Source organism: Cetorhinus maximus, chromosome 14 (genome assembly GCF_964194155.1).
Source record: "Cetorhinus maximus chromosome 14, sCetMax3.hap1.1, whole genome shotgun sequence".
Lineage (NCBI taxonomy): Eukaryota > Metazoa > Chordata > Chondrichthyes > Lamniformes > Cetorhinidae > Cetorhinus > Cetorhinus maximus.
The window spans coordinates 45,400,159-45,417,747 of record NC_135892.1 but is presented as its reverse complement, the minus strand read 5'-3'; the positions used below and the strand labels follow the sequence as shown (position 1 = coordinate 45,417,747).

The 17,589-nt window shown below is 38.8% G+C and overlaps 1 protein-coding gene across 2 annotated transcripts in view; it reads left to right on the top strand.

Moving 5' to 3' along the window:
• Positions 1 to 17,589, top strand: part of scaf8 (SR-related CTD-associated factor 8) — a 188,678-nt gene that overhangs the window by 160,903 nt on the left and 10,186 nt on the right. For both annotated transcript variants that reach the window (XM_078556867.1, XM_078556868.1), the window contains 5 exons: positions 28 to 221; positions 7,391 to 7,491; positions 9,596 to 9,709; positions 13,090 to 13,246; positions 16,687 to 16,811. In XM_078556867.1, the coding sequence (XP_078412993.1) occupies positions 28 to 221; positions 7,391 to 7,491; positions 9,596 to 9,709; positions 13,090 to 13,246; positions 16,687 to 16,811 (691 nt within the window). The remainder of the gene's footprint in view (positions 1 to 27; positions 222 to 7,390; positions 7,492 to 9,595; positions 9,710 to 13,089; positions 13,247 to 16,686; positions 16,812 to 17,589) is intronic.

Below are 17,589 nucleotides of genomic sequence, written 5' to 3'. Positions count from 1 at the left end.
TTTAAGTTTGGTGTAATTTTTGGTTAGATCACCACGAAAGAAAAGATCCAGATCCCGGTCAGGGTCTCGTAAACGCAAGCATCGGAAACGTTCTCGTTCAAGGTCAAAAGAGAGAAAAAGGAAGTCGTCTCGATCTTACTCTAGTGAAAGACGAGCGAGGGAGCGTGAAAAGGAACGCCAGAAAAAGGGTCTACCACCTATCCGTTCTAAAACACTTAGTGGTATGTAATTACAAAAGGATTAATTTCCTTATGTTTTTGAATGTGATTGACTGTGTCACAAAGGTTTGCTTTTTTTCTACTAAACAGGACAGGAAGTACTTATAATACCAAAGGCTACACATGTAGCGTACTGTCTATATGTTCTGGACAGAATTATGTGGAGATATTGAACTGAATTATGTTTCTCCATTTATGTTCGTAGTTCACAGCACCCCAGTCTTCCCCAACTTCACAATACAGTGCACAGCAATAGTCACACGATGCAATAGACAATTGTTTGTATCAGGTAGTGTTGCATCAATTGGTCCATTGTTAAAAACCTGTGCTTTACTGTAAAATTCCTAACATTTTTGCAGATTTAAAAAAGGGCAGAAATTATTAGTTTATTGAACTTGTACTGTAAATGAACAGATCTATTAATTAAAACATCCTAACAGCACAAATTGATGAACCAGCATGCTGCATGAGAGAGATTGAGAGGATTCAAATTGGAAGCTTTCCTGGTCTTAGCTTGCTGTGAAGGGAAGGGCTATTGAAATGGTTTCTCAACCGTGGTGTGGCACTTGTATACCAGTGTTGTTCAATATCTTACCTGTTAGACACGTGGCTAATTGGAAATTCAAATATGCCTAATTGCATTTCTAATTATATAAAAAGAGTAATAGATATTATTCTCGGGCATGTGATCCCAGTATTTAAAATTTGCATGCCATATGCACAAGTATTTTTTATGCACTTGTTGCTAAAATGGTGATATGGAAAGCAAGTGTGAGTGTTTTTTGATCATTTTCTGTTTTACTTAATTACTGAATGATAGCAGATAAGTTAATGTACATGTGAAGCATATTTACCTGCATTGTTTGAATGTATGTAGGATATTTTCTACAATAATGCATGTGATTGAAATGGTGTAGCTTTAGCCACAACACTGGCTAGTCTGCAATTTGTACTAAACAATACTGCATACCTTTTAGTAGGGCAGCTGAAGAAAGGTTAGTAATTTAGAGTAAGGAATGATGTATGTTGTTGGATAAATGTTGGATGAAAATGAATTTATTATTCCATACCATATTAATTCTTTGTACCATTAAAGCTGGTTATTATGAAATATGAATTACAATTTCTCAGTAAAGTAGAACAGATTTTAAACCCAAAGGAACTGTTCCAGTTCAGGCTTTTTACCAATACTTGCTATTGCATTGACTGGGTAGAAATTTCTTTAAACAGAATCAGTTGTGAAAGAAAGACCGACATTTATATAGCATCATTCATAACCACACCAAGTTCTTAAGTGCTTTGGAAGTGTAATCACTGTCACTGTTGTAATGTAGGAAACTCTACGGTCAATTTGCACACAGCAAGCTCTCAGAAAAGGAAACAGGTTGTTTTTGTGATGTTGTTTGAGGGAAGATATTGACCAGGACACCGCAGTTAATTCCCCTGCTTTTCTTCAGAGTAGTGCCATAGGATCTTTTTGGTCCACCTGAGAACACAAATGGGCCTCTGTTTAATATCTCATCTGCAAGGTGGCACCTCTGACAGTGCAGCACTCCCTCATTACTGCACTGAAGTGTCAGCCTTGATTTTTGTGCTCAAATCCTGAAACAGACTTGAACCCCCATAACCTTCTGATTCAGAGAAGAGACTGAACCATGCCTGACACATAACTGACCATGAATCAAAACATGTTTTTGTTCATTGCCATGTATAAATTAATGTGCCCAGGTTTTAGGATTAGCCTTTCATCATGATAAAATGCCTACTAGAAGATATGTGAGGTGCTACCAAATGCTCTCCATCATCCTCACAGTTGGAAAAATAAAACGCTACCTGAGAGGTGTGGATAGGCTTAAACAATTGGCCAAATTTATTTACAGTTGAAGGATTATTCAAAAACAGATTCCCTAATATCAGTTGGACGGAAGAGGGCAATAGATAAAGGGAATGGCATTCCTACAATTGATATAGGACTCCTTTCTAACCCAATATGTAAAAAGTCCAACAAGGGAAGATTCGCTATTGGATCCAGTAATACATAGTTGTACATAGACAGCGAAGGAGTTCATGATGCGATAGAATGAGGAGATTAGGAGAGAAGTCAAAAGAACAATTAGGAAGACAAACGGAAACCATGAAATTAAATTATCAAGGAACATAGTAAAATATTTTATAGGCACATAAATAAAAAAGGCTGTGACTGGAATAGGACCATAAAAAGGGATAGATAGGGTAATATCACAGGTATCAATAGAGAGATGACAGAAATATTAAATAATTATTTCACTTCAGTGAAATACCAGGGAGATTGAAGACTTAGACATGTCATTCGATGATGAGATGAATAATAAGTGCATTTAACAAAAAAAAGGATATATTGAATAAACTAAAACAAACTCTGAGGATAAAGCCCCTGGTCCAGGTAGATTGTATCCTCATATTTTAGAAGAATCTAAGGAAGAAATGGCAGGGGCATTACTGCATATATTTAATAATTTGTTAGAAAAGAGTGTAGTGCCAGAAGATTGGCAGATGGTTAATGTAATTCCTATATGTAAGAAGGGGACAAAACATGCCTAGGGAATTATAGACTAGTCAGCATAACATAAGTTGTAAGAAAACTAATGGAATCCCCACTAAGGGAGAGAATAAAAAGAGCATCTGGAAACAAAAATTGTAACAATGAACAGTCAGCATGTATTTCAAAAGGAAAAATCTTGTTTTACCAATCTAATTGAATTTTTTGAGGTGGAATCAGAGATTGTAGAAGGCCATTAATAAACTTGCAGAATAGGCAAATCAATAGCAGATGAAGTTCAACAGAGATAATGTGAGGTAGTCAATTTTGCTAGGAAGAATAGGGAGGTCACTTCTTACTTGGAAGGTGCAAGTCTGGGTGAGGTACCAATCGCCAAAAGTTGCACCACAGGTTAGGTCGGCAATTTTTTTTTAAAAAGCACACCAAGTACTAGGCTTTATTACTAGAGGAGTAGAATTGAAAAGTAGGGAAGTTATGCTAAATCTGTTTTGAATTTTGCAGTTATGGTGCCAAAATATCAAAAAGATGTGTAGGCATATGAGAGTGGTGATAATGTGGGGCACGCTACTACAGGGATTGGTTGCATTTAAGGGGAAGCTAGACAAGAGAAGGAAATGGAGGGCTATGCTGATAGATTTACATAAGGAAAGATGGGAGAAGGCTCAAGGAACATAAACACTGACAAGGATTGTTGGGCCGAATGGCCTGTTTCTTGCAATATATCCTGTGTAATCCCATATAAAATGACAGCATGATGCTGAAATAGCACTGGAACTAGAATCCATGCGCAATGATTAACATTTCCTTTTCAGATTGCTGCTTTGTAGACTGGACATCATATCCGTTAGTTGAAACTGTTGTAGACCTTTAAGTTTGGATAATTTATGTGGACAGCTTAAGTATAAATCCTCCCATTGTTTGTTTCTGTTACACTAGAACTGTAAACTAGCAACTGGAACTGAGATATTATGCCGTAGGGCTTCTTTCATGCGATATCTGTTACATTTAAAGTATGCAAACATAACTTGCAAACCATTTTTAATTCATCATCCTGGGACTGGTCTTCACACGTGATCACAATTAGAAATCATAACTCCGTCTGCCAGTCCACATATTTAAAATAAACTGTTTTAGCCATCAAAGCAACTGCAGCTTCAAGCTGAAAGTGACATAACTCAGGGGGCTACTGCTGGGTACACAGTAACTCTGCTACCTGTATCCTAGCTTGTACCAAGTCCCGTCTACCTATCACCCTTGAACACTTATGATCAGGAGAGGAGGGGTTGAATGGCTCCCCTCTTCCCCCTCCTCGTTTGACTGCAACAGGATTTTAAAAAAATAGATATCGTTTCCAACTCCGTGAGTATTTAACTGTTTACAGCTGTGACCGTAAAAGACACAATCAGTCTGGTTTGCTTGAGTCTTTAAAAAGCAAAGAGAATAGCTTTAATTGTACTTAACCTGGTCTCAGTTAAATAACAAAAAGATGCTCTGACCTAGATACACACACACACACACACACACACACACACACAGTCTCAAAGTAAACACACAAACAAATAGATTACAGAGTGGGGAGGATAAATTAAGTAATTTGGAGTCCAGTAAAATTAATGGGGTATACGGTTCTTGAAGGTTGATTACTTTGTTGCTTCAGGCTGAACTTGGTGGTCCTGTTGCATTTGCTCAGTGATCCTGCTGCTTTTCACATCGAGGTGGTTTAAAGCTGTAGATGAATGATTTATCTTCTGCTGGAGACCACAGCACTGGGTTGAGTTGTTTTGAAAATCACTGCAGTGCTTGGATAGTCAAAATCAGCAGACAGGGTTCAAAACTTCATGTTGAATGGAGAGAGGGACCCACTATAAGACTTGTTCCTTCAGCATCTCTGTTGCTTGTCCTGTTCTGCAGAGAAGGCAGGTGTTGAAACACACAGGGTTGGCTTGTCACCTGACCTCTCTCCAGTTGTCTAGTGATCCAAATATGGTTGTGGCTCATGTATCCCAGTTACCTTGACTCGATAGATCATGGCTGGGAATTCTTGTCTCAGCCAGGGTCAAATTGTCTCCAGGTGATTTATGTCTAATGTTTTGTCTCTACCCAGTTGAGTACCCAGATGATTATCTGGTTGCTTTACTTAATGGGATATGAGATGGCTCCCATTCATATCCTTCAAGGCAATTGTTCCTGGTGAGGCTTTGCAGACAGGTTGTCTTCATTTAAGTAGTTTAGAAAGGTAGAAGGTACAGCGATGCAAATGTGCAGCCATCTTTGATGATGAGCCCAAATCACTTGAATGTGGCTTTAGAATTTTGTTTAAAAAAAATAAACTAGGGGTTTCCACCCAGTAAATTTAAAAATATTTTTTTTAAGCATGGTTTCACAACAATTTGCTGCAATGCGTTTGCTCCCGGCCCAGCCATGCTACAGTTTTAAAATTACCATCCTTGTTTTCAAATATTTTTATGACCTTTTGCCTCCCTATTTCTAACCTCTAACCCTGGAATTCTCTCAGATTTTTGCACTCTTCCAATTCTGGCCTCTTGGGCACCTCCAATTTTCTTTGGTGTCATTGGCGGAGTTGTATTCAGCTGCTGAGGGCCTGAAGTCTGGAATTGCCTCACTAAACCCCTCTGCCTCAAAACTGCTCTCCTTCTTATAACACTCCTTAAAACTTACCTCTTCAATCAAGATTTTGGTCATCTTCCCTGATATTTCCTTGTGTGGTTCCTGTTAAGCACCTTGGGATGTTTTACTGAATGCAAGTTGTTGTAGATGTAATGATTTGGACTTGTAACAGAGGGACTATCTATTTTGTGTCATTAGCAAATTTCCAAGGTTGGCAAATAGCCTGGAGGATTCTGAAACGGGTATCCAACCTTTTCACGTGAGGGGCCACATTTCAATGCTTGCTCACTCATGGGGCCGATGAGCAAATTTTGGAAAAATGATACATGATAAATTCAGGAATAGGAATGCTAGTCAGCTCCTCAAGCCTGTTCTATCATTCTGTAGATCTTAGCTGATCTGTAGAACAACTTCCTTTATCTGCCTTTAATTCATATCCCATGATGCCATTTCCTAATTAAAAACATGACAATCTCACGTCTTGAAGGCTCCAACTGTTCCCCCATTATCCACAGACCTTTGGGGGAGTGGGTTCCAACTTTCACTACCCTTTGTGTGAAAAGTGCTTCCTGATTTCAACCCTGAACAGCCTAGCTCTAATATTAAAATCATGCCCCCCCCGCCCCCCCACCCTCTTCCTGTTCTGGATTCCCCCACCAGAAAAAGTAATTTCTCTACCCATCAAACACTTTTATTTTAAAATCTCTGCAGTTATATATTTGCATCCTACAGCATCCAATCAGTTGCTGCCAGTATCATTCAGCAGTACTGTATAACTCAGAATAAATTGTTTTCACTGAAGCTTTTTGAAACTGCAATTCATCAGAGCAGCTGCATAATCCAACAAGCTGTAGGTGGGAGATAATATAGTAAAGACTACTGAATTAAATGTTTTATTTGCAATTGAAGGAGATTGCCAGTAAAACAAAGTGACAAGTAAGGTATACAGCTCTTTTTTTTCACATAGCCTGAAGTGTTTGCTTTTTTCGCTTTGTGATCTCCTCCAACTGTATACTTGGCATTTACCTTCCACTTATCTGACACCAGTTTATTCTTTGTGTCCCATAGCCACACTTTCAGATTATTTTATCTCCATCAGAGCCCCACTCCAACCAAACTTGTGATCCACCGATAGTGTTGTTCTGGGGCCACTTCCTGGGAGTGCCAGAGAGAGGTCTGGAATAACTTTCCAGTTTCCCCAGGGTTCTCTCTCTAAAACATTTGCGATGAGAGTGATTGTCATAGCCCCATAAACCCATTCCAGGCATTGAAAGCGTTTTGATTTCAGCTCACAGAGAACCCATCATCTGCATCCCTAAAAGATCAGACAGAAATGTGCTAAGGAAGCATTCCATTACCTATCCTTCCAGCACCTCCATTAGACTTCCACCACTTCGTCAGACTCCTTGTCATCATTGGTGTTTTGTCTGTGGGTATAGTGTTATCTGTAAACACCTCAGGAGATCTACTTGGCGAGCCTTGCCTCTGAGAGATAGTGAACCTTGCTGAATAATGACAGCAGATAGCCGGTCCCTTGGCACCTCCCACCTGCTGCCACAGCTTGGTTGGCGCCTCCCGGCCCAGCTGCCACCGCTTGGTTGGTGCACTGTTTTGAATAAAAACAGGAGATTTTCTTTGACCTGTGCAATATTTATCCCAGAACAACATCACTATAACAGGTGATCTAGTCATCATCACATTGCTGTTTGTAGAATTTTGGCTGCCACATTTTGTACACTATAACAGCGACTAGACTTTGCGAGTACTTAATTAGCTGTAAAGTGCTTTGTGACATCCTAGGATCGTGAACAGTCTTTTGATCATACACACAAACACAGATCTTTAGGTCATGTCCCAGCTTGTTACGTTGAAATTAATCCTCCAATTTTATGTCTACTCTTATTGTGGTAAGAACTGAATGCTGTGGGGTTAACAGTGGCTTTTTATGTACATTGTGATTTCTGTTTACATTCTTTTCTCTCTTTATTTCACACTTGCACTTCAGTATGCAGTACCACACTATGGGTTGGTCAGGTAGACAAGAAGGCAACACAACAAGATATAACAAATCTCTTTGAGGAGTTCGGCCAGATTGAATCAATAAATGTGAGTATTGATTGATGTATTGTGGCAGTGCATGTGTAAGTAACATTGAACATTTTAATTCCTGATTTTTGTACCACTCAATATTTGTACATCAGCCTGTAGATCGATTTTTATTTCTCTCACCAGCTAGTGAGAGGAAAAAAAACTGACCAGTTTATAACATTTTTCTCTTCAGTAGTGTAGGAACAATTAAGATCATTATCTTATCCATTGAATAAGCGTCCCTCATCTCAGTGGCAATACTCCCGTCATAGAGTCAGAAGATTTTGGATTCAGTCCAGGACCCCACAGCACATAATCCAAGGTGATCCTCCAGGGCAGTATTGAGGGAGCGCTGCATTGCGAGCGGTGCAACTTCGATATCGCCGGGCATTTGTGTCAACCAGCTGGCAAATATAAGAACTGACTCAGTGGTTCATTCTCTGACTCTTGGTGCCCTGGAAGTTCCTCATTTAGTACTTTCCCGAACATATTTTCCATACTGCTCGTCTGCACTGGACGGAATTTGAAGGCGAGATGTTTTTAAATAATAGGCACACATGCGAGGATGCTTAATGCCATAATTGATTTTACATTTAGTGATTTTTTTTTTTAGCATCTGGTTCACTCATCTTTTACATGATGATATTTATGGAAAATTCTCCCTTCCAGGCCTACCAGCAAATCTCTTTGGTAGATTTCAGTAATTGCAGTTGCCCCAAAAAAGTAGAAATTTGATCAAATTAAGCTTCCTTGATCTTCCTCCTGCTTGGCTAAAAGCACAAGATTTCAAACTAGGTTCAAGTTGATCTGTAAGTGGACCTGATGGCAATAATGGCTGTCAGACCAATGAGCCGGTGGAAATGAGTAAACTTGATGAATGTAGATCGAATAAATGGTGACACAACCAAAATAATATATTTTTAGAGTTGCTTTTCTTACCTGGAACATTTGTATGCAATATTAATGGTTTTTAAAAACTCCTTGATCTCTGGATTTTGTTACTGTATTATATAAAGTGATATATGTACCTGAGGTAAGAAATGCACAAACTATCCTGGTGATGCATGTACTCTTGAATCCAAACATTTTTTAAAGCAACACTGAACACATAAGCATCAGTCAGGGTAAATTAGGAGAGTCAGTTCGTTGGAGCATCATTCAGAAGTGTAGCCTGTATTGCTATACATGAATACATAGAATGGTACCATACAGCAGCCCATAGTGGCTAGATCTTTAAAAGTCCTATACCAATTAGTCCCCCACTGCTACATTTCCCCAAACACCTGCAAATTATTCAATTTCAAGTATTTATCCAATTCCCTTTTTGAAATTTGTTAAATCTTCCACCATTGCCCTTTCAGACAGTGCATTCCAGTCATCATAACTCAGATTTTAAAAAATCCACAGCTTGTTTCTTATTCTTTTGCCAATTACCTTAAATCTGAATGCACTGGTTGCTGACTGCTCCGTCACTAGAGACAGTTTCTTCTTAAACAGTTTCTGTCAAAACACCTCTATTAAATTTCCCCATAAGCTTCTGTGCTCTAAGAGCATCAACCCCAGCTTCTCTAAGCACTCCATGTAACCCTGGTGTACCATTCTTGTAAACCTCTGCATCCACTCTGAGGCCTTGACATTCTTTCTTAAATATGGCACCCAGATTTGGACACACTACCCCAGCTAGATCTAAGCAGTGATTTGTAAATACTTAACTTGCTTTCTTTTGTGCTTTATGGCTCTCTTTATAAAAAGAAAGGTTGCCATATGCTTTTCTAATAGCCTTCTCACCTTGTTTTTCCACATTGTAAAGATTTGAGTACAAACACCCCCAGATCCCACTGTTCCTATGTCCCCTTCAAAGTTGCCGCATTTAATTGATATTGCCTGTCCTCATTTTGCCTACTGTACTAAAATACATTGCTTTCTACTTCTCTGCGTTAAATTTCATCTTTCATTTTTCTACCCATTTCACCAGTCTATCACCACATAAAGTCTATTATTATTCTGCTCATTATTTATTATATTCCTGCGTTTTATGTCATTTGCACACTTTGAAATTATTCCTTGTATGCCCAAAACCGGGTTGTAATATATCATAATCAGCACTGCATATCCCTTTTAGATGATACCCCCTCGAGGATGTGCATACGTTTGCATGGTTCATCGACAAGATGCTTTTCGTGCCCTTCAGAAACTAAGTACTGGATCCTTTAAAATGGGGTCCAAAATTATTAAGGTGAGTGAATTCTGAATGAGCTGAAGACTAGTAAACAAGCTGGTTCCATAAATTGAACGTGACAAAAGGCATTATTAAAAATGTTGTAGGTGTGTGGGCAGTTTTTTGCAGTTTTGCTTTGGATTGTCTGTGCATTCAATTGACGGAAAATCACAGCACAGAGCTTCATGGATTCCTGAGGCAGGTACTAATGAAGGAGAAAAGTAGTGCTGTGTCTACTGAGCTCTGGTGGTAGATCTGTTCCACATATTATTTCAGAAAAAAAATTGCATTTTCTTACTTCGATTTAGGATCACTATTGGGGGGGGAGATTTTATTTTGTTGAAGGACAGTTTATTTTGAAGGTAAAGGCTCTGCTAGAATGGATTCCGAGGATGCACTCACCAGGGGAGACGCTGTAGCAGCATGTTTGTTTTGTTCCCTGCTGGCAGGTTCTGAAGAATGGCATATTTTTCATTCATTTTTAATTTATAAACAAAAAACTGCTGCGGATGCTGGAAATCCAAAACAAAAACAGAATTACCTGGAAAAACTGAGCAGGTCTGGCAGCATCAGCGGAGAAGAAAAGAGTTGACGTTTCGAGTCCTCATGACCCTTCAACAGAGTTCTGTTGAAGGGTCATGAGGACTCAAAAGGTCAACTCTTTTCTTCTCTGCCGATGCTGCCAGACCTGCTGAGTTTTTCCAGGTAATTCTGTTTTTGTTTATTTTTCATTCATGTTATTCATCCCACTTAAATAATGTTTTGTCTTGAAAATTTGAGAGAGAGTTTTGCTTTTTTGTTATTCGTTCATGAGATGTGAGCATCTCTGGCAAAGCCTGCATTTGTTGCCCATCACTAATTGCGCATGGGAAGGTGGTGGTGAGCTGTCTTCTTGAACTATTGCAACCCATCTGGTGTAGATCCACCCACAGCGCTGTTAGAGAGGGAATTCCAGGATTTTGGCCCAGGGATGATGAATTGTGATATCGTTCCAAGTCAGGATAGTGTGTGGATTGGAGGGAATTTGTAGGTGATGGTGCTCCCATGCATCATCTGCCCTCGTCCTTCTGGGCAGTAGAGGCCATGGGTTTGGAAGATGCTCTCAAAGGAGGCCTGGCAAGTTGCTGCAGTGCATCTTGTACATGGTACACACTGCTGCCACTGCGCACCATTGGTGGAGTGGATGGATGGGTGACAATCAAACAGGCTGCTTTGTCCTGGATGGTGTCGAACTTGTGTTGCTAGAGCAGAACTTATCGAGGCAAGTGGAGAGTATTCCATCCCACTCCTGATTTGTGCCTTGTAGATGGTGGATAGGTGATGGTAATGTCATTGAATGTCATGGGGAGATGGTTAGATCCTCTCCTTTTGGAAATGGTCATTGCCTGGCCCGAATGTTACTTGTCACTTATCAGCCCAAGCCTTAATGTTATCCAGGTCTTGCTGCATATGTAGGCATGAATGGCGCTGGATATTGTGCAGTCATCAGCGAATGTCCCCAATACTGACCTTATGATGGAGGGAACATCACTGAAGCAATGATGCTCCTATAGCGATGTCCTGAGTCTGAGATGATTGGCCTCCAACAACCACAACCATCTTCCTTTGTGCTAGGTCTGACTCCAACCAGTGGTGTATTTTTTCCCCGATTCCCATTGGCTTCAATTTTGCTAGGGCTCCTTGATGCCAGACTCTGCTCAAATGTTGTGCAGGGCAGTCACTTAAACACTCACCTCTTGAATTTGTTTCTTTTGTCCATGTTTGAACAAAGGCTGTAATAAATTGAGGAGGCAGAATCAAAACTGAGCATTGGTGAGCAGGTTATTGCTTTGTAAGTGTTGTTTGATTGTACTATTGACAACACTTGCCATCACTGGTGATTGTGAGTAGGCTGATGGGGCAGTAATTGGCCGGATTAGATTTGTCGTTTTTGTGGACTGGACATACCTGGGCAATTTTCCATATTGTCAGGTAGATGTTGTAACTATACTGTAACAGCTTGGCTAGGGGAACAGCTGGTCCTGGAGTACAAGCCTTCAGTGTTATTGTTGGGATGTTGTCAGGGCCCATTGCCTTTGCTGTATCCTGAGACCTTAAAAAAAAGGGCTATGGCTGAGTGTTAGATCACTGCTGACCCCAACAGGCTATAAAACAGAATCCATATACCTCCTAGACCACACTTACTATTCAACATTCCTTTTCATCAAGTTCCATATGTGGTAGATGCTGCTGCATCTGACTCTGTTAATCTGGCTGTTTCTTCGCATACACAGTTGCAGACAAACTAGTGAGAAATAAAAACAGAAAAGTAAAATAGAAAAAGTGAAAAGAAGTGAGAGAAACAGAAATTGAGAGAGACACAATATGAAAGAGGTGACTCAGACAAAGTGAAGTTAAATATGTAGAAATTGCATGTTTCATTGACGCCAAGAAACACAAAATAGATTGAGAGTTTAATGTGGGGGTGGAGTTTTTGTATTGGGTACAATTGGCAATCCAGTTGGAAGTTGTGCTCAAAATTGCACTAGTCTTCCAAATGATTTTATGGTTCAAGTTGCAGTTCAAATTAATTTGCATAATCATGAACATATAATCGTCCATGAACCAATGCAATTGGACAGCACTAAGAGCATAATTGTTTATCTTTTCTTGCATTAAAAAAATTCCTTGATATATTTAAATGTGGTAATTTTATTAATACAGCTGAAATTTTGTCAAGTCTCACCTGTAAGCAACTCAGTTTTAAATGACTGAAAACGATTGTAAACAGGATACAGAAACATTTATTACTTCTTCTATTGTTCCACGGTAGTCAATTGTTTAGTAAATTCATTTTTTATATATTTAAAAGCTTTTAAAATATGCCTATTAGTGTCTTTGCATCTTCTTTTCCTAAAAAACTTAATTTTAAAAATTTCTAGAAGGTCTGTACGATTAGCAAAATCTCACTATTGTGATTAGCTCAATCCACCCCTTGGTGTTCAATCATAGTTCTCTATTGATTTCAAAACAGTTAAGTAATACATAGGCCACTTACTAATTGTAACATACAGATCAAGCCACTGCTTCAGAAGTTTGACATCTTTGTCGTCCAGTATCTTTAAAAAACCCAGGCTCCATAACAAGGCCAACCCTTGAATCACATTGCCCGGTTAATTCTTAAAAGGGAATAGCATAAGATCACTTGTCAAGGAAGAATTACCTAAGAAATAAATCAGTGTTTTATGATCATGACCCAATATTTTATGTAGTCCAGGAATATTTTGTAAAATAGTATTAAATGTACAAATGTATATGCATAATTAAGGAGAGTACCAAAATGCAGAAATAAACTTATACTCTTACCTCAGATGTCTTGGTATTATTGTCTAATCTGCTTTATCTTCCCTTTTCATTAGATTGCTTGGGCTTTAAACAAAGGTGTGAAACCGGAGTATAAGCAGTTCTGGGATGTGGACCTTGGAGTCACATATATTCCATGGGAAAAATTGAAATTAGATGATTTGGAAGGCTTTTCGGAGGGAGGCATGATCGACCAGGAAACTGTTAATAGTGGTATGGGGTCATCATTGTACCTTAGTGGATTAGTAAAGGTCTCTGATGCATGTTTTAGTTTTCCTGCGTTTTTTTAATTTCAGGAGATTGTCTGTTCATCGGGTTTTCAATTATATCTAGAACCTTGTGTATAATCACTGTTGGTGGTGGCCTTTTCTGTTAAGTCAAGCCTGTTTAACTTATGTATGGTGAGTTTATATATAACTTCCAAGATAAGCTCTGTCTCCAATATAGGTAACTGTTTAACAACATGCTCTGAAACAACCTCCTAACTTTAACTTTTTGGCCCTGACCTGCTTCTGATACTGACCTGCTGCTCTGGCTTGATCATTTCTGCCATCTGCAACTCACCGGTTGAAAGCCAGTTTGTGGCCATGGCCAATACCTCACCCTTGACCCACCGTCCAAAAACTGGCCTACCACCCCAATCCAAGAGAAATGGGCAGAAAGAATCTAAACATGATAACGAGAAACAGAAACAACAAACAGACAAAATATTAGTGCAGATGAAGAACTAACAAAACAACAAATGCTAAAGGGCTTGAGGAGAAACAGGGAAGAAACACACAATCACAACACTCTTATGACTGAAAGTAGACGGTATGCAAATTCTTCAACTCATCTGTAACTGTGCCCTGGAAGATCTAGTATATGAAAGAAATATTGTACTCTTTATTTAATATAAACTAGAGAACAAAATGCAAAAATTGTGTTTTTATATATCATTTATATGTGCATTCACACATCTGCTTTTATATTTAAGACCCCAGTCAAATAGTTTCTCCTATTTGAACCCTCTTCTATTAACATAGGTTGGAAAGTTTTGTTATAATCCTGCCCGTCCAAAGGCTGGAACTAGATTTTTACCTGACTGCAGCACTATCTTTATGCAGAAGGGGCAGGAAGAATTCAGTGTGTTCAGAATTCTGTCAGAAGTAAAGCAGTACTGAAAACTGCTTGACTGTATAGCTCAATGTGTATGTCCATTAGGGGTAACATCCCTGGTCTTTAATGGCATCATTGCCAGAAACAGGTTGCTGATGCAGTCAGACAATGCCAAATATACTTAAGAGCAGGATCAGTTGATCCAGTTAAGACCATACTGTCACTGCCACCATTGTGCACAATAAAGACATGAATAGGAGTAAGAGTAGACCCTTCAAGCCTTCCCTGCTATTCAACCAGATTATGACTCTACTCCATTTTCCTATGCTATCCCCATATCCCTTAATACCTTTAGAGGTTGATAGTTTATTAAGTACTGTCTTGAGCACACTCACACCTGAGTATCCACAGTTTTTTTGGGGTAGAGAATTCCAGAGATTCACAACCTTTGAATAAAGAAATTTCTCCTTATCTCGGCCTTAAATAGCTGACCCCTTATTCTGAGACTGGACCCTTGTGTTCTAGATTTCTCGGCCAAGGGAAACGTTTTCTCAGCATCTGTCAAGCCCCTTAAGAATTCTGTGTCTGAATTAAGTCATCCCATTCTAACAAACTCCAGGGAATATAGGCCTAGTCTACTCTATCTGTCTTCAAAGACATTCCTCTCATCCCAGGAACCAATCTAGGGAACATTCATTGCACAATCTCTCGGGAGGAAAGTATGCCTTCGGTATGGGGACCAAAATTTCTCACTGCCCCAGTTTTGTCCTCAGCAATGCCCTGTATAATTGTAGCAAGACTTCCTTACTCCACTCCCTTTGTAACAAAAGCTAATATACCTAATATAACCTTCCTAATGACTTGCTTTATCTGCATGTTAACATTCTATGATTCATGTTCAAGGACACTCTGATCTCTCTGAATGTAAACATTTCCCAGCCCATCACTGTTCAAAAATATTCTGCTTTTTTATTATTCCTACTAAAGTGTAAATTTCACAGTTGCTACGTTCTATTCCACCTGTCGTGTTCTTGCCAACTCATCCAACCTGTCCATACCCTTCAGTTTCTTTGCATCCTCCTCACCGCTTCCTTTTCCACCTAACCGTATTGTCAGTGAAATTGGATACGTTACACTCAGTGCTTTCATCTAACTCATTAATGTAGATTGTGAATAGCTACGGCCCAAGTACTGACATCGCAGCACACCACTAGTCACAGCCTGCCAACACTGAAGTTTTCTGTATATCTCTGCTTTCTGTCCATATATTATCCCCAACGCCAAGACTCCTAATTTTGTGTAATAATTTCTTCTGTGGCATTTAATCAAATGCTTTCTGAAAATCCAAATACGCTACATTCACTGGTTTCCCTTTATCCATCTCATTATCTGCATTCTCAAAAAACTCTTAAATTTGTTAAACACGACTTCCCTTTTAGAAATTGAATCTGCTTAATCATGATTTTCTAAGTGCGCTGTTACCACATCCCCAATGATAGATTCTAACATTTTGCCTAATACTGACATTAGGCAACTGGCCTAGAGTTCACTGTTTCTCTCCTCTTCTCATCTTAAATAATGGGGTTATATTTTTTACCTTGCAATCCTTGGGAACTGTTCTAGAATATAAGGAATTCAGGAAGATCAAACCAGTGCATCTCCTATCTCTGCAGCTACCTCTTTTAAAACCCTAGGATGCAGGTTGTTAGATCCAGGGAATTTACAATAGGATAAAGTTTATAGCATGAATGAAGAAAAGCTCCTAACTTATTGAAATGTATTTTAACTTCGTAACATTTTACTAGATTTCATTCATCTTTTAGCTGACCCCAGCCTCCACTTTAAAGCTAAAGGAACTTGTAAAAGGCAAATCAGGTTTCCAACCAGCAACAATAAACATTAAATATCAAAAGTGCAGTAGTTGTGTGCTACGTGTGATCAGGTTAAACTTTGCTGATATGCATATAGACTGCCAAACAAACAATACACATGTATGTGAATCTTAACTGCAGCACTGAAAAGTTAATCTCTTCTTTTGAGCTTTTTATTCTTAACCTTCTGCTGCTACAATCACAATTGCTAAGATGTGGTCAGGCAGTGCCACTTCCATCTTCGCTTGTCCTACTCTAGCTCCTTCAGGAAGAATCTCGTCTCCAATAAGGATTCCTTTACCTCAGTCCCCAATAACCTAGTTGAAGTACAATGTACACAAGAGGGGACATGTAGCTCATATTTAATTTGATTTTTTTTCTACTTATTGGATGATCTCTAACCTCCCCATGCAACTTTTGATCAGAGTGATATTTGTGAGTGCTGTTAACAGTTAGATTTTTGTTGTTCGTAATGTTACTTGTAAATTGTTTGCAAGTATGTTTTCTTTTTGATTTCTTAAGACAGCAAATGGTAAGCAGCAACAAAATCTTACAAGCCGAAAAAGTGGGAATTAAAAGAGGTGTAAATTGTGCGTTTAAAAAAAAGTGATTTGTGCACTATAAATTATAGTGAGACATTCTGTAATGTATTGTCAATAGTAACATTCGAACATTATATTTCAGAGTGGGAATCTAGGAACTCTGAGTCTGTAAAGGAGAATGTGCTCCAACCTGTAACTACTGAAAACACTCAACCAACATCACAAGGAGAGACATACACTCAAGCTGTCACTATGCTGCCTGTCCAGGTAATAGCATTATTTAATATTTAGAAATTACACTTCCACAATTTTATTTTATCATTATTTTTGTAAAATGTGCTATTGTAGTTGTACAAGCTATTTTGGTAGTACAGCAAATAGTGAATGTACTCTTATTCCACAAGTAAGAAAAGCCTCTAACTTCGATGATTCATTAAACTTGGAAACTAAATTCTGTGGTTTGTGATACTGATAATGGAGGTGTATGTAAAGAGAATTGCCTTGAGTGTAAAGTGCTACAGTAATTTATAAATATAATTTCAAAATTACCTTAAGAGATATCATTTTACCCTTTGGAAATCTGCCACCTCGGGGTTTCTTCTCGTACCTGGGAGCGACAACTTTCTGAAATTGGTACTGCCAATCTGAAAGTGCATGAAACGGGAAACTTATTACCGGCTAAGTATGAACAGTAGCTACCTCGTGTTTCTCATCTAGGGCACTTCTAAAATGACATCCAAGCTGTCCAAACAATTGACCCCTGGGTTTGTTTGAGAATCTGCTTACCATTTGTTGTCTTAAGAAGTCAGAAAGAAAACATACTTTCAAACAATTTACAAACATTACAAACAACAAAAATCTAACTGTTAATAGTGCTCTCAAATATCACTCTGGTCAAAAGTTGCAAGGGGAGGTTACAGAGATCATCCAATAAGTAGAAAAAAAATATGCATAATTCATCTTAGGAGATAGAAAGACTTGCTTTTATATGGTAACTTTCACAATCTTAGGGGGACCCAAAAAGCTTTACAGCCAATGTTATGTT